The 24,815-nt window shown below is 39.8% G+C and overlaps 1 protein-coding gene across 3 annotated transcripts; it reads right to left on the bottom strand.

Annotated features, from left to right (window-relative positions):
• Positions 1-710: 710 nt before the first annotated feature.
• Positions 711-22,733, bottom strand: LOC124822037 (Aldolase-type TIM barrel family protein). 3 transcript variants are annotated; one of them, XM_047293998.2, is made up of 9 exons: positions 22,567-22,733; positions 22,347-22,452; positions 21,872-22,010; positions 21,267-21,375; positions 21,055-21,191; positions 5,319-5,455; positions 4,204-4,310; positions 3,842-3,969; positions 711-1,098 (listed from the first exon to the last, which is right to left on the bottom strand). In XM_047293998.2, exons 1-9 carry the CDS (start codon positions 22,609-22,611, stop codon positions 1,035-1,037), a joined length of 972 nt encoding a protein of 323 aa, XP_047149954.1. In that variant the 5' UTR covers positions 22,612-22,733; the 3' UTR covers positions 711-1,034. The 3 variants fall into 3 exon arrangements, with proteins under 3 accessions (XP_047149954.1, XP_047149961.1, XP_087960570.1); XM_047294005.2 differs by having other exon boundaries at positions 22,347-22,409; positions 22,567-22,707; XM_088104444.1 differs by having other exon boundaries at positions 22,347-22,435; positions 22,567-22,689.
• Positions 22,734-24,815: the final 2,082 nt, after the last annotated feature.

The raw sequence follows: 24,815 nt of genomic DNA, 5'->3' as shown, positions 1-24,815 counted from the left end.
TTGATTGAATTGATACTTTAATAAATGAATTAAATTACATGAGCTTACCCTGTGTTCTTTTTCTTGCGTTGTCGATCGTCATTGTACGTCCGTCTTGTCCTTGCGATGATCATCCATGTGGATGGGAGCAGATGGAAGTGAGCTGCTGGAAGAGGCGCTGGAAGAAGAAATTTTGGATGATGCCAATCTGGTTGAAGTAGAGGTTAAGGTCGAGCCCTAGAGTGCTCGACATGTGGTAGTATTTAGTTTTTCTATTTAGCTTTTGAAAGTTCAGTTGCGGGTTGGGTAACCGTTAGTATTAGAACCTTGGGATACCGCTGGCGATCTTAAATTTTGTACTTTAAGCCGTTCGACATTTTGAACCTCGCATCTTTATGTAAAGACTGCACTGTGTTACTGTTAAATGTAATCAATTCTATTATATGGTGTCGACTGTATTTGTGGGATGTTACACTTTCTATCTCAACGTTCTCGGGAATGGAAAAAAGATGAGCGATTACGAGTGGCTGGGTTGATAAATTTCCTCGAGAATCCGAAAGATGGATTATGATCATGAATACCAATAAAATAACACAATTAGGTAACAAATTTAATGTTACTATTTAAATTAAATGTTTTTTTTCTATTTTATATTAACTAAAGTTTCCTTAAGAACGGAGATAGTCATAATCTAACCAACAAACTACATCACTTTCGAGTCCTTTAAAAACTGTGGTAATAGCAGTCAATCATATTATTGTTCATGCTTTACAAAAAAAAAAGCCTCTACAATAAATATTACACTTCCATGTATAAAAAATGATTACAAATCATGAATATAGCTTATAGCATTATCTATATCCATGCTTGTAGGGGTTAACTCATCTAACTATTTTCATCCATGACAAACAAATGATTGAGTTCGAATTCAAGAATAATATCAATTGTGAGTTGTGTAAGTTTCTTGTAATGTGCTAAGTAAACTCGGAGCTGCCCAAATCCTTAACCAGGGAAGCCATGTCCTATCTCTGAATATTTATGCTCCAAAGACATTATCAAGAAGCATAAAAAGAGCCTTGTTTTACTAACTGGTAGTATTCTTTCTGCCCATAGAGTTCCCTGAAACAACAAAAGAGTACAACGTCGTATATATTTGAAACAAGCAACAATATATGATGATTGTTACAAAATAATGATTAACTTACATTATCTAGGGGAAAAAAGAACACAAGTAACACTAAAATTTATTGAAAGAAATGACTAAGGAAAAAATCAGTTTTCACTACAAGGTGGTTTTTTAGTTGTGGCATTACTTTTGTATAACCATTATGCAGAGAGTGCCTCCAGTTGAGAGTATAAAATTAATTCATTTTATTAGCAGATGCTTATCATAGAACCGGTGATTTAATCACTTCCAAACAGAATTAGACCAAGCTATCCAGGCCAAATCAAACTCAAGCTCGGGTTTCTCCTCAGTGAAGAACGAGGTAAATAAATTCAATTTTGAGACCCCATACTGAAAAGTACCGCTTGTAAACGTCAATTCAGATTTATTCAAAACTTTCTTGAAAAATGCCTCGTTAGAACTTTAGTTAACAAAGATATTATCACGGACAGGGTTGCTTACAGATCCTATACCAAAGCCTGGCCTGTAGTCGCCCATTCCCATCCCTATCTATAAAATGAAGTTTCCCTTACGTATATGAGGAATTGGGTACGCTTTAGCAGATCCTTCAGTACAAGGGAATACATGCATGTACTTGAAAATTATTAGTGACTGTGCAACATATGGCCAAACGGTACATATACAAAATCATGCCCAGTGGTAATAAGAGCGATTCCAATTAAAAGAAGAATTTTACGAAGATCAAACTTTTATCACATGAAGAATCACCAGATGTTTTCATTGATTTGATCCAATATACCTAAGTTTTTCTTGAAGCAGATCCCTACTGTTTTCATACAGGGTAAGACCCAATAGCATAATGCCAGATAGTATAAAGACAAATAATATCGTGCAAGTTACACTGTAATAAAGATAAACAGTATCGTGTAAATTACACAATAAACATACACGATTCAATGTTTGATGCACCACAAGATCGTAACAGTTGAGATGGGTTTGGGGCTTAGACAAGTTGATAAATAAGTGGATGGGGGATATGGTTGAGTTAAAATAGAATATTATCTTTTAAACCAACCTTGTTATGACTCAAGCCCAATCCTGCAAGCATGTGAAACCCATAGCAGCCTCGGAGGGACATGTCCAGCAAGAAATTGACAATGCCAAGCCAAAGAAATGGACTAACTAGATCTCGCTTTTTTTACCTTTCCTTCCACAAGTTCCCACAAAGCCAGTGACTAATCCTGCTCCTAGTACCAGGGGCCCAATGAGTTTGTTAGTCTATGACTCAACATTTTCTAGAACGAATTTTCAAAATATAGGTTTTCTACCCATTCTTTGTATCCGGATTCATTCTACCTTGATATATTCCTTCTCCTAAATCCTCAAAGGGGGCTTAAATCTTCTAAGGAGGCTCTTTGTCCTCTATCCTCGAATTCCCAGAATCCTTTCCCTGTCAATCCTAACATAGATTAATCCTGTCAATTTTTATCACACCTCATGTTTATGTTTATCCTATAATCAATGATGTGATGACATCTTAAAAGGTTGACTTTAAACTTCTCTTAACTTTACAAGCTAGTTTTATGACGATAAACTAGACTTAAAACCTACACTTTCTAAGAGATAAGATAAATGATAGTGATATGTTATTTTTATTGGTAATATGAGGCTGTCTCCTGATATTTATGCACCAATAATCTGCTTCCACTTTGCCCAGCAGCCAACAACTAATTCTGTGGAGGAGGATTTTAAGTGAATATTGGTGAGGCCTTACGTCCTTAAAATTCGGATTTTTTTCTCTTTTTATTTAGCATGTTCAAGGGCTTTTGGCCAAACAAAAAGCGTAGGTTTTATGCGAAGATGTTGAGTTTGAACAGATTTTCTCAATTTTTAAAAGAAAACTTTGTATAGGTTTACTATTCCAATTGCACGCAAATATTTTCATGGCCTTTTTCTCGTGTTAAGCATATGGGATTTTTACGAGTCTCGTTGCTAGAACTGCAGTGGGATTGGAAAGATCTTGTCTTCACTGTTTTGATTTTCTTATTTTGGATTTTCTATGCGGAAGGTTACTTCTTCTCTTGTCTTTATCCTCCTCCATTAGTTATAAAATTTTCCATCATGACAAGCAAAAAGAAAAACATGTACAATTTGAAAGTACTATTGTAGCGACTGCAAGACAAAAACTATACGAACCCTGTATTCAAAACAGAAGGAAATTTGTAACCACTACTACTATTATTATAATTATTATCTTGCTCACAAAGAAGACCTAAAATGTCATATGAGGACAAGGAAAGTGGCCTACAGAGAAAGCAAGGTGGTCATACTAGGATGCAATCCTAAAATCAACTAGGTAATAGTTCCATTATACCCAAAAAAATATCCATGTTAATCTATCATTGCAAGGAAAGCTGGGTAAATGCTATCCACACCCTAAATTGGATACAAAGGAAATTGACAATAACATTACTATTTTTTAACTTCTAGGAAATAGAGAGAACATAAAAATGTCATGTGAGGACAGGAAGGGAGGCTAAAAGAGAAAGCATTGATTCATTTGGATCCTTATTTTGTAATCACATAATCAAGTAATCTAATCTCTAAAGAATCTGGGAAGCATTGATTCATTTGTTATTTGTATACAAATGATGATTGTACGTGACAACTGATTAGACTGATCTATAGTCACATACTGAAAACATGAAGGCAGGTGGTAAGAACAAATAAACTTACGCTAGATCAGCTGTGGACTCTGATTTGTTCACAGCCTTCCCTTCAGCCAGTTCTAGGCAAGAATAATGTATTATCATTTCCTTTACTGTATACTTGGTGCTTTTTATATCATTATCCCATAAGATGCACTGATATCAAAAGTAAAGAACAGTAACATTAGTAGCTAGTACCATGACATTCAGAAGCCCAACCCAACACCCTCTAGCAATATAAGCATTGGAAATATAGAAGAACGAAAGAAGAAAAAAATCTGTCTGGATTTGGAAACTGCATATTTATAAGATAAATCACCCGTCTCTAGGTAAAATGTAAAGGTCATAAAAAGTATTGTAGTTAGTTAACGTAGAACAAGAAAAAAGTACCTTCCTAATGTATTCTCTTTTTACATCTTCATGAGAGACTTTACCTTCGGGCAAAAACATTGATGCATTCCAAAGTGCCCCTCTGGCAACCATCACCGATGTGGCACCTTACGTTACACACCAATGTCAGTTAGAAATTAAACATGAAAAAATATTTAATGAATAGCAACTAAGCTAGTCCATCATGATAGGAAAAAATAGTACAGATTTCATTGCATATTTGCTATTGGATCAAAAGTAATGAAGATAAAAAATAAATTCCCATCATACATGATAAAAACCAATGAATTTTCTCTCATTATATTCAATCCAAATGCATACTATTTTTATGAGCATCGTCAGTTATTTGTGTGGATCCATGAGTGACATCCTGCAGCAACCTGATATACCCTGGTTAGTCCCCTCAATGTTACTTTTGAAACCTGTTTTTCAAAAGTTTCTACAGGCTGCCAAGTGTTATAGTTTTCTTTCCCCTTTAGTCTCTAGTCTTTATTGTCAACGTCTTGTCGTATGGAGGAAAAAAACCACTTGAAGCTATCTCCAAGAGGGGAGCATTCAAGTTACCATAAATGTGAATACAAAGATGATGTGGATGCATTTTGGGAGTCGGAAGTATTTCATAGATATATTTTAGTATGGTATCTGTCATGAACAAGTGTCAGAAGGAATCTTCTGTGTCTAAGCCCATTACTTGGTCCTATATGAAGGCTCGTAACAAATGATTACCAATATCATGATGTGTACACTTGATTCAAGGCCTCTTTGGGAAGGCAAAGCCTATGCGTACACCCAATCCTTCCTGAAGAACTGAAGGTTCTAGGATTAGGACACAAAGAAGTAAGCAATTTATGATCACCACAGGAAGAAATTAGTTTAGCTTTGGCCCATCTCAATGTCCAAGATAAAGAATTAAAACTTCTGGAGATCTCATTAACAAGGACAACGATTAGGTTGCAACATAATAATATACAGACAACATAACTCAGGTTCCTAAAGTTTATAATAAAAATCAGCTGCACTCAGTTTTTTTCCCTGCACACTATCTACAATCTATCATTCTAACAAAACATTACTGAAAAATCAGAACAATTCTTGGAGAATTCTTGTAAGCTTACCTGTTGCTGATTTAATCCGTTCAAAATCATCATACTCAAAAACATCACCATTTGCTATCACTGGAATAGATAATGCTGAGACAACATCAGCTATTTCATTCCACTTAGCAGGATCTCTGGGCCTATCTGTGACTTTCCTGTAAATATATCAAAAAGGAAAAAAGTGAGCGCACTTTAAGAACCTAAAAATCAATTTTAATGATTAAATGAAATTAAAAATAAAATAGAGAAAGAGTTCCCTCCTCCAAGGGTTTCGACTTTGTAAAAAAAATGTACCTTCACAACAAAGCTAAAGCTCAATTCTCCCAATTGATACAAGATAGAATGAATATCTTCTTGTAAATGAAAGCGCTACTTTATTTTTCAGTTCATTAGAATCAAATTTTCAAAAATGATAAATAATCCCTAAGTTGTACATGTGATACCTTTAGTATGTCTCAAAAATCTTGGGCTAGTTACTTTCTTAAATAATATGGTTTCCCTAAGAAACAGGCTCTAAGTCTATGAATGTAAAGTAAAGAATGTGGAAAGACTAAAAAAAATGCCATTTGAGTCTCATGCAAAAATCTTCCTTGTCGAATGCCAACCTTACGAGTGGATCTACTTCACATAGTCTAGCCCTACGTATTCCTTTCTGAAGTTAAAAGTAGATGGTAGTTACATACCAACTACACATGCCATGGGGATTGGTGGTGTTAAGATATTCAACCACAGGGAGATGACTCGGGGATTTCTCTAAACGCTTGCACCCTATTGCCTGTTAGTGCACCTACCACTCATTACAAGCCCATTGGGAATATATCTAAGCCAACTTAGCTAAAGGACTACTACATCTGCACTACACCATGAGTTATCATTAAGAATCTTTTGTGTCATACACAGTTAACAAGTGTCTTTGACTGGTTTGTGTTAGAAATATTAAATTATCAGACATCTTAGATAGATATCTTATCTTTATTTTTTATTTTCAATTACTTTGTTATTATTCTTTATTATTATTTTGGGCTTAGTCCATATTTCTTTTATTATAAATATAGTACCTTATGTATATTTTCTACAGAAGGAAGATTAATTTCATACAATTTTTACTATATTCAATATATGGTATCTAGAGTAGTATAGCTTTATTCTTGCTATCACCTAAGCATGTCTCATTTTGGTGTTTTAATTGACTTACTCCATGCCTCCCAAACCCCACAAAGATCTTGATTAAACCCTTCAACATATCCTTCCAAACACTTCAGACTTCCACAAAAACACGTCAGTGTTCTTTGGAATCCAAACAACTCAAGAACATTGTTGGTACCCTTTCCACTCTCCTCTCACATCCATTGGTCTCAATCGCCGATTTGTTCTCTATTAACCAAACCTTGAACCAACAACCACCATAACCCATCTGAACCTTTTTAATGTTCTAGATGCACAAAGTACTAGACTTTTTTACCATGAATGTCTTCCCTGTCAATAGAACAAGCCAAAATGTAGGAAAAAATTGGGCCTACTCCAACCCCTCCCCATTTCCCAACAAGTTTGAGATGATCTTACCATTGACTTTATTGCCCATTTACATGTTGATAGATTAACCAAATATGCTCAGTTCATTACCCTCCCCATATCCTTCACCGCACCCATTTAGCTCACTAGTACTCTATTGAAATTTGCAAGTCAATTGTCACATACCACAACCCCTTGTTCCTCTGCCACTTCTTCCATGAGCTCTTTTCGTGTACTTGTAAACACATTGAGGTTTAGCACCTCCTACCATCCACCAAAGGATGCTTAATTTGAAGACATCAACCAGAACTTAGAAATTTACCTTACATGTTTCGCACCACATTCCTTGTACAAGTTTTTCGCCGAGTAGAGTATTGGTACAATTCCTTGTTCCATTCAGCAATCAATACCACCCTATTTCACGCCCTTTACGATACCATACCACCCTCATTTCCATATTACTTATCAAGCACAACTAGTATTCCATCTCTCAACACCTTACTACAACGACGTGTCAAAATACTCCTCCAACACAAACAGAACTTGGAAAGAACTCACCAAGGCATGGCCTCCAAAGTCAACAACTCCTGGAACTACCATGCCTTCGACATTGGCAATTCGGTCTTTCTTCGCCTCGGATACTACCTACCTAGGATTGATCACCACATGAACTTCCCACAAACTCTTCCGCAAATATTTTGACCCCTTCACCATCACTAGACATCAGTGAAATGGCGTACAAGTTGGCCCTTTCAATCCTCCTCATCTTCCACAATTTGCTTCTCCTTTATCATAGACTGTTAGGAGATGGAGGGTTTATGAAAGGAGAAAGATAGTAGAGAAATAAAGATGAGTACTTAACTGTTGAGCAGTTAAGGAGGCGGGAAAAAGTCTATAAAAAGGACCTCTTTTGTAGTTACAAGTAGACAGTTTTGTACTTTGAGTTGTAGACCGGTTCAGACCTGGTGAAGGAGGTTAAGCTCCTGGATTTTTCCAGTTGTATTCTTGATTCTTTGATGTGAATACAGCCGATTCATTACCAATTCTTGTTGTGAGTGTTACTGAAGTGTGCGAGGTAGAAAGTTAGGATTCTTACCCAGATTCCTAACAAAGTGGTCCGACCTGCCGGATCCAAATCGGAGGGAGAACACGATGGAAGGGAAGTTACATGCTATGGAGAACCGAATTGAAGGAAAAATGAACGTAGTTGAAGGACGAATGGAACATCTGGAGATGGCAGTAGACGGGTTGAAGGCGGAGTCAACGACAAACCGGCAAGACTCAATCGCGATGCGTAAAGACATCCAAGAACTGTTACGGTTGATGGGTGTGCGAACCAAGCAAAACGGGGAGAGCTCTGACGGGAGCCATGGTTCAATCAATGATAATGGAGTTGGCCGGCGCGACAACGCTGAAGGAGAAAGAGATGGGGAGCGTTCAGAGAACCAATCCAATTGGAGGCGAAGGGTGGAGTTACCCACTTTTGAAGGACCCGATCCTTTGAATTGGATTAACAGGGCCGAAAAATTCTTCGAGATACAGAAGGTGGCGGAGGCTGAGAAGATCGAACTAGCCCATATTAGCATGGAGGGAAGCGCCGGTTATTGGTTTAAGTTTTGGAAGGAAAAGGCAAGCAACCGATCGTGGGAGGGACTCAAGGAAGCGTTGTTGATCAGGTTCGAGAGTCGCTACGTGGCGGCATTTTTGAGAGGATGGCGGCGATCAAGCAAACAGCCACCGTGGAAGAATACGTGAGAATTTGAAGCACTGGCCGGACAGACAAAGGCGTTTTCGGACGACCAGTTGTTGGGATACTTTCTGGCAAGCCTACGAGAGGAATTGCAATGCCAGGTTCGACCGCACGACCCACGAAATTTGATGACGGCGATCAAACTGGCGCGAGACGTCGAAGAGGCTCTACGCGTGCTTGGTTTGATGGGTTGGACGGCATCCAAAAATTCCCCATCATGGGGGCGAGCGACGGGAGGAGGAGCGGTGGTGGTAAGAACCGAACCGCCGAGGAGCAATCCGGGAAGAACGACCCCAACCGAGTGCGTCAGATCAGTAAGACGAGAAAGCACGACAAGGAGTAGTTCGGCGAGAGGAGGAAGCCCTGTGGGAAGTGATAGTAGAGGAAGGAACTCGCGAAACCTTCCCTACCCAGAATTTCTGAAACGAAGGGAAGAAGGGAGGTGTTTTAGATGTGTGTGTGTGTGTGGGGGGGGGGGGGGGGGGGGGGGGGGGGCGCTTCAGTTATGGGCACCAATGCCCTGAGAAGAGTTTACGGGTAGTGTTATTAGCGGAAGATGAAGAGGAGGAGGTCGAAGCGGAGCCACAACGAAGGGATCTATCGACTTTTTCGGCCAGCGGATTTGCAGATGGAGGGGCCATCTTGCTAGCCAACCAAGGTATTGGATAGAAGGATCCAACAGCAAGGGGAGGACAAGCGGGAGCAGGTTCTAGTTGAATGGCAAGCAGGAGGGGAGGATAGTGCAACTTGGGAAGACAAGATAACAATGCCAAAGCATTTTCTAGAGTTCAACCTTGGGGACAAGGTTGATCTTCAAGGGGGGAGTAATGTTAGGACATGGAGGGTTTATGAAAGGAGAAAGATAGTAGAGAAATAAAGATGAGTACTTAACTGTTGAGTAGTTAGGGGGGGGGGGGGGGGGGGGGAAGTCTATAAAAAGGACCTCTTTTGTAGTTACAAGTAGAAAATTTTGTAATTTGAGTTGTAGACCGGTTTAGACCTGGTGAAGGAGGTTAAGCTCCTGGTTTTTCCCAGTTGTATTCTTGATTCTTTGATGTGAATACAGCCGATTCATTACCAATTCTTGTTGTGAGTGTTACTGAAGTGTGCGAGTGAGGTAGAAAGTTAGGATTCTTACCCAGATTCCTAACATAGACCCACACCTCCTCCTATCCGTTCACATCCTACCACTAAATCATAGCGACACCACACACTAAACTCTCACCCCCACCCTTTCCCCTAAACTAAGCACTTCTACTTCTGCTACAACCACTATAACTCATGTTCGCCATACACTCTCATTGTATCCAATGTAATCTTTATGCCTTTGCCAACCTTGTTACCTTCTCGCCCACTGTCCTTGCCATCCCACTCTTTGATACCACACACATGTCTTGAGCCTTTCAATTTGAACTTCCACAATTAATCTACTTGTACATCACCACCCACCCATTGGTCCCGCAACAAACTAGCCCAATCCCAACCCCACCATGTACCCCCATTTTCCATTTCCAAGGCATTCCTACCTCCCATTATTGGGGCTTTTACTATCAACCTTGAGGACAAGGTTATTGTCACATAGGGAGACTTTGTTAATGGGCTTGGCACTCGTAACAAACCATTAGGAATACATCTAAGCCCCCTTGCCTAAAGGACTTTATCCACCCTAAACCACGAGTTCTAATTAGGAATCTTTTCTATTATCCACAATGATAAGTGTCTTTGACTAGTTTGTAGGTGTTAGATATATTATATCTTTTATCTTTTAGTTAGTTTGTTATTATTTCTCATTTGTATTTTGGGCTTAGCCCATATTTCTTCTATTATAAATAGAGAACCCTATGTGTGTATTCAACACAAGGGAGATTAATCCAAATATAGTTTTTCACTATATTCAACATGGTATCAGAGCAGGTTCTCTGATCTTCTTCCAGGGTCTCTGCTGTCTGCCGGCGGCCGACCGCCATGGCCGCCGGCAGCCCCTAAAATTTCAGTCGGCAGTCTATTTTCTCTTCTTCTCAGTGCAGCTAGTCGCCGACCATCGCCGCTTTCCGCTGCCGTCGCTGCTATCGTTGTCGCCGCCACTTTCCGCCGCCGGCCACCGTCACAGTTTCGACGGGTGACCTACGGATCTGGACCGTCTCTTCGAGCGACGGCCAACCCCGCCGGAGACAAGCACAGACTCCGCTCAACGCGCCTCCATGCGCCACCTTCTTCTCGTCAGATCTCGGGCGCGTGTTTTGCACGCGCCGCCTTCCCAGTGTCGGGGTTTCACCGCAACACCTCCATAGCTCTCGCCGGACCTCCCTCTCTCTGTTCAGACCTTCCAGAGCAGCCATTGTTGCCATCTTCGTCTGTCTTCGTCTCCGCCGTTGATTGTCCGGCACCGTTTTGCCGCTGTCCGGCGCCGTTTGCCGCTGTCCGGCACCGTTTTGCCGTTGTCCCGCGCCGTTTGCCGCTGTCCCGCGCCGTTTGCCGCTGTCCCGCGCCGTTTGCCGCTGTCCCGCGCCGTTTTGCCGCTGTCCCGCGCCGTTTTGCCGCTGTCCCGCGCCGTTTGCCACTGTCCCGCGCCGTTTGCCACTGTCCCGGCGCCGTTTGCCGCTGTCCAGGCGCCGTTTGCTGCTGTCCAGGCACCGCATGCTTCCAACCACTGTATGCCCCCATCACCTCGTCAGTTAGTGATGGCAGTCCCTGTAGTTTTGTCGCTTCCAGCCACTACAGGCCCCATCAGTCAGTGATGGCAATTTAGTCCCTACAGTTTTATAACAGTCAACCGTCGCTGCAGTCGCTACCGCCTCAGACAGACGCAACTGCGTCAGTTCTTCTTGGGCTAGAGTTTAGCCCGATCTTCTTGTGATACACTGCTAAGTATCACCACTTGGGAGTTGTCCAGCAAAGAATTTTGGACCTCCAACATATCTTTGGATCTTTGATGCCTTTGTTTCAGCATTGTAGCTTAATATTTTGTTTTGTTTTAGTGGTCCAGCAACTGTGATATTCCACATTTCCGCCCTTCACACTAAGGGGGAGTACGTTTCCAAGACACTGCAAGTCACATATATATGGGTGTAGTCCCTGCAGTTTTGTAGATTTCAGCTACTACTATTGATCCCGTCACCTAGCCATCATTGATGAGGATTTAGTGTAGTCCCTGCAGTTTTGTAGCTCTTAGCTTTCAGCTACCACTGTTGATCCCGTCACTCATCCATCATTGATTGGGAATCAGTCCTTGCAGCTTGTCATTGTCTACCACTGCTCTCCTTCATCCACTTTTGAAGTTGAAGTTTCACAAGCTGTTGTTAGTCCATCTATGTTTGCCTCACACTCTTGAAGACAAATCATCTAGTTCAACACTGAGTTCATCTATTCCAAGCTTAGTTCATACAATTTGTATGCTCCAGCTTGAGGGGGAGTGTTAGATATATTATATCTTTTATCTTTTAGTTAGTTTGTTATTATTTCTCATTTGTATTTTGGGCTTAGCCCATATTTCTTCTATTATAAATAGAGAACCCTATGTGTGTATTCAACACAAGGGAGATTAATCCAAATATAGTTTTTCACTATATTCAACAGTAGGAATAATGTATTCAAGTCTTTATATCACCTACTGTGGAAATGAAGAAGGCAAAGAATCTTTATTATTTTCAAATAGTTTTCTTAGAGTAGTATAGTTTTATTCTTTCTATCACCTAAGCATGTATCAATGCTCTATACATACGTAGGCAAGTAGCTATAAAAATGGATTTAATCTCTTGTGATAAGGGTTGTAGGAATATTATTTGTGAATTGAAAAATTTGATCTTGTAAATGTTCTTAAAAATTGGAATGTGGAAGTTGTTCCTCAGTTCATATTTATTGGTATGATAATTCTTTAGTTGATAGTGTCGTTGGCGGAGGTCTAGTAATCAGATTTGGGATCATTGTTGGCAGAATCTTCCAAATGAAGGCTTGGTTGCCTATAGGCCGGACTTCAGTCTAGCTATGTAGTGTTTCTTTCTTCTTATTTTTTCCTACTACACTAAAAAAACATGGTATCAAAGTTTCATGACCCTCCATGGACTGTCTTGTCAAAACTCCACTGTTGAATTTCCTAAAACAAAAATGCAAAACTCTAATTAATAACATAATCTGTTATTTCTCTTGTTTCCAACAAGACTATCCCTTTTCCACTGTTTCCAAATATGGTTGCTACTCCAATTCGTAAGTGTTGTTCATTGTCTGACTTTTTCATTGACATACCCTATGCTCACCACCTTCCCAAAGCATTGCCTCACCTTTGTCCTCTTAGATGCATTGACCCTGACTTTATACGATATACTTTGCCCAGACTTTTCCCAAATGCATTGGCTTCGATTTTGTCTCAAATGCATTGGCCCCAACTTTGTCCCATATGAACTAACCCCTGCCTTTGTCCCAGATGCACTAGCCCTACCCAAATGCAATAGACTATATTTATGCATTGACATGGTCTCTATCCAAGAGCCATATGTTCAAGTTTAAAAATTTTGGGTCTCCAATAATATTTTGAAGCTTCCAATACGGTTTTAAAAAGGACAGCCCTGCTTTGGTTGCCATGAATTGTATCTCAGGTTGATGGTCATCCCATCTTAGCTAAGCTATTTCTCTCTCCAACTTCTCCAATATTTCTAAGTTACTTTTCCCACAATTGTTTAGTGGAGCTCATTTTCTTTTTAGGTAAACTTAATTATTTTATTGTAACAAGCTAACGCTTAGTATGCTTCATCTTAAGGAGAGTGTTAGACATATAAGAAACATATGATGATATCATCTTAGAATATTTTAGGGTATCTTAGATGATCTTAGGATTTATTCTTCTTTATATTTTGATTTGTTTCTTTATTTAATTGGGATGTTTATGATAATAGGAGTAATATTTGCTAAAATTCAGATTAATTAGAATTACATTTATAGGTATATCATGCCATCTATATGGGAATAAAGCCTCCTATAATTATTTGTATTGATTTTCAGTTGTGCAGCCCAGACACACTTTTCAGCATCTCTTGCATCAATTTTTCTCTTTCAACAATAGGTATATTGTTAGGTTCCTAAGTATTGAACCTAACTGAACTCACTGACAATCACTCAGAACAGCTTGAAGATGAATGAAAGAATTGTATTATTACTCAAAGAATGGGTCTGTACAAAGAATAGACTGGGAGCATAACCTCCCTCACAAGGTTCACTGAACCTGTTCTTTACATCAACAGTCAACAACCGCCTCCCTCTGTTAAACAGAGGCTATTTATACAACCTTTTCCCGCCCCCTCTCATAACGGTTAAGACAGTTATGTTATTACACTCTTTCCCGCCTTTTGTAAACTAACCAGAGCCTATCATTACCCACCGCCCCATGTTCAACCTTGTCTTCAAGGTTGAATTCCGGGTATTGATCACGTATGGTAACAGAGTCTTCCCATGTTGCTCCATCATGCCCCCTTCTTGCCATTCAATCAATACTTGTGGCACTTCCTCGTCTCCTGTCCTGCTTTGCCTCCTCTCCAACACTTTAGTAGGCCAATAAGACAGCCCTTCCCCTTGTAAATCCTCGGGCATCTCCTTTTCCACACTCTTATCCCCCACCGCTGTCTTCAACTGTGAGGCATGGAAAACGGGATGAATGCGAGCTGTTTCGGGTAGCTGAAGCCTGTAAGATACTTCGCCCACCTTCTGCTCAACTAGGAAAGGCCCATAGTATCTCGCCGCCAATTTTGGGTGCAGTCTTGACGGCATGGATGTCTGCCTATGCGGCCTAATTTTGATATACACCCAGTCTCCCACCTTAATATCTGCTATTCTCCGTTTTTTATTAGCCTGCTTCACCATTAATTCTTGGGCTCGCATCAAGTGGAATTTCAATTGTTTTAAGGCCTCATCTCGTGTTTGTAATTCTTGTGCTACTACCTCCACTGCTGTTTCACCAAGAATAAACTTGTGCAATGATGGAGGCGATCTCCCATAGACGACCTCGAAGGGTGTACACTTCGCAGCCCCTTGAAAACTGGTATTGTACCAGTATTCCGCCCAAGGTAAAACATAACTCCATCCCTTGGGTTGCTCTGAGCAAAAACACCGTAAATACCCCTCTAATACCCGATTCAGCATCTCCGTCTGGCCATCGGACTCTGGATGGTAAGTTGTACTCATCTGTAGCTGAGTTCCTTGCTTCTTAAACAGTTCTTTCCAAAAATTACCAAAAAAGAGAGGATCCCGGTCACTCACAATCGAGGCGGGTATACCATGTAACCTTACTACTTCTTTAACGAACATTTCCGCTATCGTGCGGGCAGAATACGGATGCCTTAAGGGCACGAAATGGCCATACTTGCTGAGGCGAGCCACCACCACCAGCACTGCATCAAACTCATTCGACCTTGGCAGCTTGACTATGAAATCCATGCTGACTTCTTCCCATACAACATTTGGAATGGGTAGTGGTTGTAGTAGTTGATAATGACATATTTTACCATGAATTCAGTAATGAATTAAGAGAAAATGTCAACCCTTCCTTAACTTTTTACCTTGTAAATCCTAGTTTTCTTTTAGTTGTTAAGTGGTTGCACTTTAAGCTCTAATGAGATATTTTGATCACTAATCCCTGCTTTTATGTGCTTAAAGTAGTTGGAAGAAGTCTATGCATCAAATGAAGGCACTGGAAACCAAGGAAAGCAAGAAAAACAACAAAAATGAAGAACCAGAATTTTGCTGAAGCTAGCTCGGGCCCCCCTGGTCTATGGGGGCTTGAGCGCCAGTGCATCATGACTGTCGTGCACTAGAGCGCCAACTTTGCTGACATGACAGATTTGCCCTATTTAACTCAGAGGCACGAAGAGTTTGACATCTTTGGCTGCCCAAACACGATTTCTCTCATTTGGAGCTCTTGGAGACGAGATAGGAGCTGTGGGAACAATCCTTCTTCATCCTTGGGTCTTCTTCCTTCTTCCATTTCCACCGTTGTTGTAAGCTTGAGCTCTCCATTCATGGAGAGCTAGTTTCATTGTTATTGGGGGATTGATGTAGCCACTGAACTCTTATGTAAACTACTCTGTTTTGAATGAATATATGCCTCTTTCATTGATTGTTAGTGTTTAATTCCTTCTCTTAATGCTTGTTGTGAAATTGCTACCCATGACATGATTTTAGGGTTTGCTTGATATTCGGAAATGTTGGGTAAATCTGGACTTGGATTAAACACCTAAAAGAAATAGTATCTAGGGATAGAACTAGGACTTTTGGTTCTTAAATCTCAAATCTTAATGCAAAAATAATTGTTAGGTTTTCCAAGGGATTGGAGCCTAATGAGGAAGTCTAGGCTCTCTCTACCAAGGGATTGGGTTTGAGTAAATTAGTAGATTGACATTGGCATATTAATGAAGAGGAAGTGATTTTTTATACATAAGAGTGAAGTAGGTGAAATCATATCCCCAACAATATCATTCCATATCATTTCTAATCTTTTCATTTCCAAGTGTTTGAGTATCTAAGATCACTTTTATCATTTATGTTTCATGTTTACTTTAATTGCACTAAAACCCAAATTATGGAAGCATTCTTTAGTCAACGTTAGTTGGAAATTACACGATTGTTTGGTGACACGAGTCTCTTGGGAAACGATATCCGGTCTTACCGGTTTATTACTTGAAACGATTTGGTGGCACTTGCCAAAGTCTCAACAATAGTCCTTGGGGGGACGACGCAAGGTACTTATGTTGTTGACATACCAAACAGCCTGGCACATAATCAGCCACAGTTTTTTTCATTCCCACCCAGTAAAGAGATTGAGCCACCCTCCTGTAAGTCCTGTACACCCCGGAATGTCCCCCAGTTTGGGTCAGATGAAACTCAGCTAACAGTTTGGGAATCCAGGCTGATTGAGCCGATATCACCAACCTCCCCTTGTAATGCAGCCTTTCATTTTCCATAGTAAAGGGTGGGTGTGAGTCTGAGTTCTCCGTAATATCCTCCATTATCTTCCTCAAGTATACATCCTCCTCTACCTCCTTTATCACCTCTTAAAAATTCTGCCAGTAGGGTCTAGACACTACCCTCAATTCCTTTTCCCCTTCCCCCGGTTCCTCCATTCTCCTGGACAGGGCATCAGCCGCTCTGTTTGTGTTCCCTGCCTTGTAGACTATTTCGAAGTCATACCCAAGCAGTTTGGCAAGCCAATTCTGCTGATTCTGGGTTGTAATTTGTTGCTCCAACAAGTACCGCAAGCTCTTTTGGTCTGTGTGAACTACAAACTGTTGTCCCAACAAGTAAGGTCGCCAATGTTGTATGGCCATCACCAATGCCATTAGTTATTTCTCATAGATCGATTTATTTAATGACCCCTCAGATAGGGCTTTATTGAAGTATGCAATAGGTCTCCTGTCTTGTGTCAATACAGCCCCGACGCCCCCTCCCGAAGCATCACATTCTATGTGGAATTGCTTCTCAAAATCTGGTAGCACTAACACAGGAGTTGAAGTCACTGCTTTCTTCAATCGATCCATAGTTTCTTCCGCCTTTTCAGTCCATCTATACTCCCCCTTCTTTAGCAATTCGGTCAAGGGCCTAGCAATTTTACCATAGTCCTTGACGAAACGCCGATAATATCCCGTCAACCCAAGGAAGCCCCTCAATGCTTTCACGCTCCTTGGTCTTTCCCAATCCACCACTGCTTTTACTTTTCCAGGATCCATCTCTACCTCCTTTTCCGAGATCAAGCGGCCTAGATATCCTATCTGGACACGCCCAAATTCGCTTTTCTTCTGGTTAGCAACCCACTGATTCTCCTCCAATCTACTCAACACCATCCCCACGTGTTTCATATGATCAGCCCACGTCTGGTTGTAGACCAGAATGTCGTCAAAGAAAACTAGAACGGACCTCCTTATGTAAGGCCGCAGCAGGTCGTTCATCGCGCTTTGAAAGGTTGTTGGGGCATTGATCAAGCCAAATGGCATTATCATGAATTCATAATGCCCCAAATGTGTTCGGAAAGCTGTCTTTTGTATGTCCTTCTCCCCCATACGTATCTGATGATATCCAGCCTTAAGGTCAACCTTGGAGAAGTATTTCGCTCCCCTCAACTCATCCATCAACTCCTCTATGACTGGGATTGGAAACTTGTCAGGGACTGTGGCCCGATTCAAGGCTCTGTAATCAACACAAAATCTCCAAGAGCCATCCTTCTTCTTCACCAGTATAACAGGGCTGGAGTATGGGCTGGTGCTTGGCCGTATCACCCCTGTTTGTAACATATCCGCTACCTGCTTCTCTATTTCATTCTTCAGCTCATGCGGGTACCTATAGGGCCTTACATTTATTGGGTCTACTCCCTCCTTCAGGGGTATTTGATGTGTCATAAGTCTTTCGGGAGGCAACCCAGTGGGTTCCTGAAACACCCCTGCATACTGGTTCAACATCTCTTCCATTTCCTTTCTCTAATCCCCGGTTATTCCAGGCTCATGTGCTCCGTCTCCACCCATCTCCATCTCTCCCAATTCCCAGACTAGCATCCAAGTCTCCGCCTCTTTTATTTTCAATAACGCCTCCAGAGTCACCAGGCTTCTGGCCAGTTTAGGATCCCCCTTGATTGTCATCTCCTTACCCTCCTGGCTGAAAGTCATCGTCAGGTTGCTCCAATCCAGAGTCGCCTTCCCCAGGGTAGCCAACCATTCTACCCCCATAATCATATCCACCCCTCCTAATTCAAACAAGTGTAATCTAGTTGCGACCTCCATGTCCCCTATGCGAATCTACACCCCTTCGCAGCACCCTCGGGTCTCCTTTTTCCACCCATCACCCAAGCTAACCAGGTAAGGCTTAGTTTTTGTCGTGGCCAACCTTAGTTCCCCCACCAGTTCTCTATTAATGAAGTTGTGGCTCGCGCCACTGTCAACCAGTACTATCACCCTTCTTCCCCCAATCTCTCCCTACATCTTCATCGTCTTGGCCTGCGTTAGGCCCCCTGCAGAACACGCCGAGAGCTCCATCTGCAACTGGGTCATCTCCGACTCAGTTACGGCCCGTTCTCCTCTTCGTCCTCTGCCAAGATCAACATCCTCAAACTCCTTTTTGGCATTGATGTCCAGGTCCGAAAGGCCCTCCACACCTGAAACACTTGCCCTCTTCCCTACGTTTCACGTATTCAGCGTAAGGTAAGTTGTGAAAGTTTCGCCCTCTGTTTTTGAGGTTGTTCGACGCCGCTCCACTAGCCTGGGTTAATTCTCTGCGCACCGACCCACTATTCTTCGTTGGACCCGTTCGGCCTGGGTTTTGACGTACGGGTTCAGCTCACGACACTGTCCCGATCGGCCTAATCCAGTTCGATATGCTTTTTCCCGTTCCTCCTGCTTTCGCACCCTCATGCAAGGCTTCCCCGTCGCGCACGATACGTATCGCGACCATCAACTCCTGAGGGTCAAGTAATCGCACCTGGCTGCGTATCGGTTCCTGCAATCCACCCATGAAATACCCCAGCAGAATTTCCTCTGGTAGCTTCGATGTTTGTCCTACAAAGATTTCGAATTCTTTGATAAATTCGTCCACTGTTTCGATCTGCTTGATGGTGGTCAACCTTTCAAAGATGGTTCCCCTGCTTCTTTCCCCAAATCGCGCTACCAATGCTTCCTTCAGTCCCGCCCAAGACCGATTCTTGGCCTTCTCCTTCCAGAAGCGGAACCAATACTCAGCACTGCCCTCCATACTTATGTATGCTAGTTGCAACTTCACTTCATCTTCTTTACTCCTTGTAAGTCGAAGAAACGATCAGCTCGGTTGATCCAATTGAGTGGATCCGGACCTTCAAACGTGGGCAATTCGACCCTCTTCCTCCAATTCGGTGGGTGCTCGTGTTTTTCGTTTCCTCCTCCCCCGTCGTTCTCGTCGTTCTTTACATTTCCATTGACTGAAGACTGACTATCCTCCGTCTGGTGACGTCGTCCTCCCAAAACCCTCATAATTTCCTTCAGTTCTTGACGAATCGCAACCGTATCTTGGCGCAACGCCCCCGTCTCCGCCTTAATCCCATCAACTGCAATTTCTACCGTCTCCAACCGCCCCTCCATCACGTGGAATCTTCCGTCAACCTTTCCTTCCATGGCAATTCTCTCGCACCTCGTCCCGGATCCGGCAGGTCAAACCAAAATGTTAGGTTCCTAAGTATTGAACCTATTTGAACTCACTCACAATCACTTAGAACAGCCTGAAGATGAATGAAAGAACTGTATTATTACTCAAAGAATGGGTCTGTACAAAGAATAGACTGGGAGCATAACCTCCCTCACAAGGTTCACTGAACCTGTTCTTTACATCAATAGTCAACAACCGCCTTTCTCTGTTAAACAGAGGCTATTTATACAACCTTTTCCCGTCCCCTCTCATAACTGTTAAGACAATTATGTTATTACACTCTTTCCCGCCTTTTGTAAACTAACCAGGGCCTATCATATACCATATCAAGATATAGCAATAAAATCTCCTGTAATTATTTGCACTAAGAATAATTATCTTATATAAAATGGACTCTGTTATATAATTTTCAGCATCTCTTTCACCTATTTTACCCTTTCAACAATAGTAATTGACAAGATGCACTAAGGGCTGGCATAAAGTGTCATTTCATCCCTAGGAAGAATCAATTTTTGTGTTTAGCCTAGGGGAAAAGGGTGATTTTTCAGGAGAAGTTACTCACCAAATGCATATTGTGTCATTAGGTTCAGTTGTGTATTTAAAAAAAAAAAGTTATTTTGTTAGTCTGATGGCAGACTGTTATTAAGTTTTATAGGAGCTGTCATTGTGCAAAACTAAAAGTGTCTGATATGAAAGGAGTGGCCAAAAAAGTTCATTTGAAGTTCTATGGACAGAGTTATTCCCAGTAGGAGCTGTTACAACAATAGGACAGCTTTTGCTACAGTTTCCATTCAATTACTGCGCCTAAATATCTAGTTTCAATGTACTAACATAATATCCCCTAGGATTTGGGTTTTGATTGAGCATAGTGACATCAGACAATTCATCACAAGTAGATCAAGCCTTACACTGTTGCATTCTCTCCCAATAAGATACTTTGAATGTCCTCTGACAAAAACTTGTCATGATGGTTTGTTCTACATATCCTAATTCTATGAAAATTTCATCACTCCCACTTCGAATAACATATCATCAAACTATTATCCTGCTTTGACTGCATCAATGAAAACAATTAAACAAGCCTTTGCCGTTCTTCAATAAAACACTGTATATCATCCCAAGCCCAGATTAAAGATAGAAGTTGTATAACGTAGTCAGTGCACAACATAAAACGGTATAAGATAGACTAATGATAGAATTGTGATAGATCCTAATAACGATAATTGTCTATTTAACCATCTAATAAGTTGATTGAAACAAGAAATACTGTCCTTTGAAAGCAAAACACCAGTATTAGTTCACACTAGAGAAAGAAAGTCCCAGGGAAAAGTTTTAAGAATTAGAGATTACCGTCCATGGACTGTGAGAGCAGAAACACCAGTTTTCTCAATTCTTCTGGCCAATTCCACAGTGTCATGTGGTGATTTTAAGAGTCGGATCTTACAAGTTACGGGTATGTTCAAATTCCTCCTTAATGTTGTTAAGATCTGGTATTTTAAAGAGAAAAGATTCAAAATGTTAAAGAAGCACAATCAGAAATACAACAGCTTATAAAGACTTACATCATGAATAAGCTCTGGTTTGGATAGCAGAGCAGCACCCATCCCACCACTCACAGAAAACGACTTCGGGCAACCCATGTTAATATCTATGGCAGCGACATCATTACACCTGTAGCCAGTCATAGCATATAAAAATGAAAAAAATAAACACTTAAATAAATTGCTTCTTCAGTACAGAAAAGCTACATGCAATGATCCTGTACAGCAACTTCGGTGCACATAAGAAAGCATACATACTTCAAAACAGAATATTAAATCTGTTTGGGTCTATATATTTGGAATTGGGAGATAAAAAGATCTTCCAGCAAATCGTTACTATGACTAAGACAGCAACATTTTAATCTATATCTGAATGGGTTTTCACTTTTCAGTCTTGTATATACTAAGATGAAAAAAAAACATTAAGAACCAACAACAACAATATCAGCCAAGACACATCTCACTGACTGGATGTGTTTTTTCCTACAGGACATAACTGACCCCATTGGGAAATCAATCAATAAAAAGTATGTACAGTGCACAACTATTTCATACAGAGAAGTAAAAGCAAAATGGGTATATCAACTTCAGCTTAAAGAGGGAACTGAAATACACAATTAACTTACACTAACTGAGCCGCAGTTAGGGCTCTCACAGCATCAGATGTGCCTATTTGAAATACAACCCTATCCTTTTCTTCATTGCAGGTTCTAAAAACAACACTATCTGTTCCCTTCTCCACAAAATCAGTGCATCCAATGAGTCCTGACAAAGAAATATGAAAAAAAAACGTTTCTTAGTATATTAAATCTAAATAAGAAAAACCACAGGCATATTAATGATTAGCTATCTCTCCAACAGTTCCAATAAAATTCTTAGCGGTTGGCATCTTTCCACCGTAAAAAATAAATAGGCATTGACATTCATCACCACACCACTATTTCATTTCATTATGCGCATGTATACAACAGTAGAACCGAATACTAGCACAGTTTATTCATTTAAAACTGGGTCAAGTAGAAAATAGTATAAAAGCTGTATCATGCCAAATCCATCATAAGAGGGTGCAATTGAGAGACAGAAAAAAACGTAGTTGTGTACCGTTGATTCGACGCTCGCACTTGAGCATCTTATGATCAATGATTTCCTCACCGTAAGTGATATCTGCACCATATTGAGCAGCTAGTAATCTAAATGGGAGAGTGCCCTACCAAACAAAGTTAGAAAACAAAAAAGGCAGATATAACGATATGAATGTTGCGGTTTGGTTTGGAAGTTGAAAATGGTAGTTTAGTGAAAATGACAAGGAAGTTGAACTCACAACGCGAACCATGGGAGCGAGAACGAGTTTGTTGCGGTAATCCATAATTGTAGGGTTGACGAATGCCGAGTTCCCAATTTGCCCGGAGCTATTCGGCGAGAGTGGCGAGAATAGATAAAGGATCGAAGATGCAAAATCTAAGAGTTCAAATACAATTTTCTTTTGTTTTGCGTCAAAACTGAGTCCCGGTTTTTTTTCTACCACAGAAAACGCGGTTTAAAACACCCTGTAATATGATAATTTAATTAAAGATAATCAATTATTTCAGTTAATTGTTTTTCCTCATAAATTAAAAAGAAAATATTCGAACAAATTGCCATACCAAAATAATAGTTATTTGGATTAATTTAAATCAGCCGTTCTTAAATTTTTGTAGCAGAAAAATTCGTTCTATTAATATCTTTTTAGTTGGTATTTAATAATGATAACTATTATATTCTGTTAGCAGATAAATAGAATAAACTTAAATAGTTAATTAATCACTTTTATCAGTTTTTAGTAATACATATTTTATTTTATTAACATGTAACAATAAACTTAAGACGGTATTTTAGTCTATAAAAACACTAGCATGATGATGTCATGCACGAAATACTATAATTTATACTTTTGATATTAAATAAAGAAAACTCTTCTTTTATAATCTAAGAAAATATTTTAACTAAAAAATATATATTTCATTAGCCCACAAGAATAATAATAATATTAATTTTAACATAAAACAATTTTATATTATATATAATATAATATTATATATATATATATATATATATATATATATATATAATTGAGATTATCACAAAATTAGACAAGATGACCTCATGTTAGTAAAAACTTCTTGATCAATGTTAAGAAGAATCAAACATATTCAATAGATGTTAAGGAATAAAATGAATTAGTGAATCCTAAATAGATAAAAAGATAATTGCCTCAAGAAAAAAACTCATAAATTCATTATATATAACATTATTCATAGAGTAAATAATTATATATTTAACATAACATTTATTACTGCGAACATACTTGTCTTATTTGAGTATTTGAGTGTCTTTTGTAGACACACCTTTCATCTTAGATTAAGCAACATATAAACATGTACACACCTCGAAGTATCTAGAAGTAGAGAATGGACATCTTAAAAGGAAAGCTAAATAGTGTAGAGAAAAACTTATTGTGAAGTCTTTGTAGTGTGATTTCGGCTTTGTAAGAATATTTGGTTGTGGCCAAAGAACACATTTTCTTTGCATATTGAGAGTATCACCTAGTTCATATTGAATATAGGGCTAGTGTATCATATATGACCAATATCATCTTGGGCTAGGTAAAGTGGCATCATGTCGGTAAGAACGTCTCAATCAAAACTACCAAGGATCAACCATTATCAACAAAGGTTAAGGGGTAAGACAAATTAGTGGAACCCTAAACAAATTGAGAGGCTTCTTGTGGAGTCTTTGCAGTGTAATTTTGACTATGTAAAGACTATATATATATATATATATATATATAATGTGAGATATACTAATTTATTATAATTGGATGGCTTGAATGGATAACTTTACCTTATGTATTTTTTCAAGAAGATCTCATCAACCCTACTCCTTAAAAAAGACTCAAAAGAGATAAGTATTTTATCTAATAAACACACGATTAGACATTACCTATGTTGTCTACCATCTTATCCAATTTGTAGCTACTCATAAAACACACCATCATCAAGCTTGCATGACTATTCTTTGATATTTCAAACAAGACCCTAGAAATTACTTATTTCTTGTTGTAGCGAGTGATCTTCAGTTTAAAGCCCTTAGTGACTCAAATTTGGAAAGCGGCTCAGAAATAACCTCTTATATCTTATAAGTCTAAAAAGTTGCCCACTGTTTCCAAAATTTCATCTAAAATCATGTATAAAGCTCTTTTCAACCACCACTTGTGAGATACAATGACTTATCTTGTTGAAGACCTTCAAGTTCAACACACTTAATCGTCTCTCCTATATTGTGACAATCAAGTTGCAATTCAAATTGCATCCAATCAAGTCTTTCATGAGCAAACAAAATAGATTATCACATCATCACAAAGAAAATGCAACAAAATCTCATCAAACTTCTTCTTATCAATATGAATCTTCAACAACCTTCCATTATCTTTCTTCCAAGATGGTAATACTCAACATATGTTCTCAACTTAAGGGAGTTTAAAAATAATCACATAAAATTTCCACATAAAATGCCTAAAGAATAGTAGTTTTC

The sequence above is a fragment of the Vigna umbellata genome, chromosome 1 (assembly GCF_029865625.1).
Source record: "Vigna umbellata cultivar VRB3 chromosome 1, Vumbellata_1.0, whole genome shotgun sequence".
Taxonomy (NCBI): domain Eukaryota; kingdom Viridiplantae; phylum Streptophyta; class Magnoliopsida; order Fabales; family Fabaceae; genus Vigna; species Vigna umbellata.
This window is presented reverse-complemented; position numbering and strand designations above follow the sequence as displayed.

Coding starts and splice junctions, on each gene's coding strand:
- LOC124822037 (XM_047293998.2), bottom strand. CDS start 22,611: ATGGATTACCGCAACAAACTCGTTCTCGCTCCCATGGTTCGCGTT. Junction 21,376..21,871: donor CTAACTGCGGCTCAGTTAGT/GTAAGTTAATTG, acceptor GACTGGCTACAG/GTGTAATGATGTCGCTGCCA. Junction 1,099..3,841: donor GAGTCCACAGCTGATCTAGC/GTAAGTTTATTT, acceptor TTGTTGTTTCAG/GGAACTCTATGGGCAGAAAG.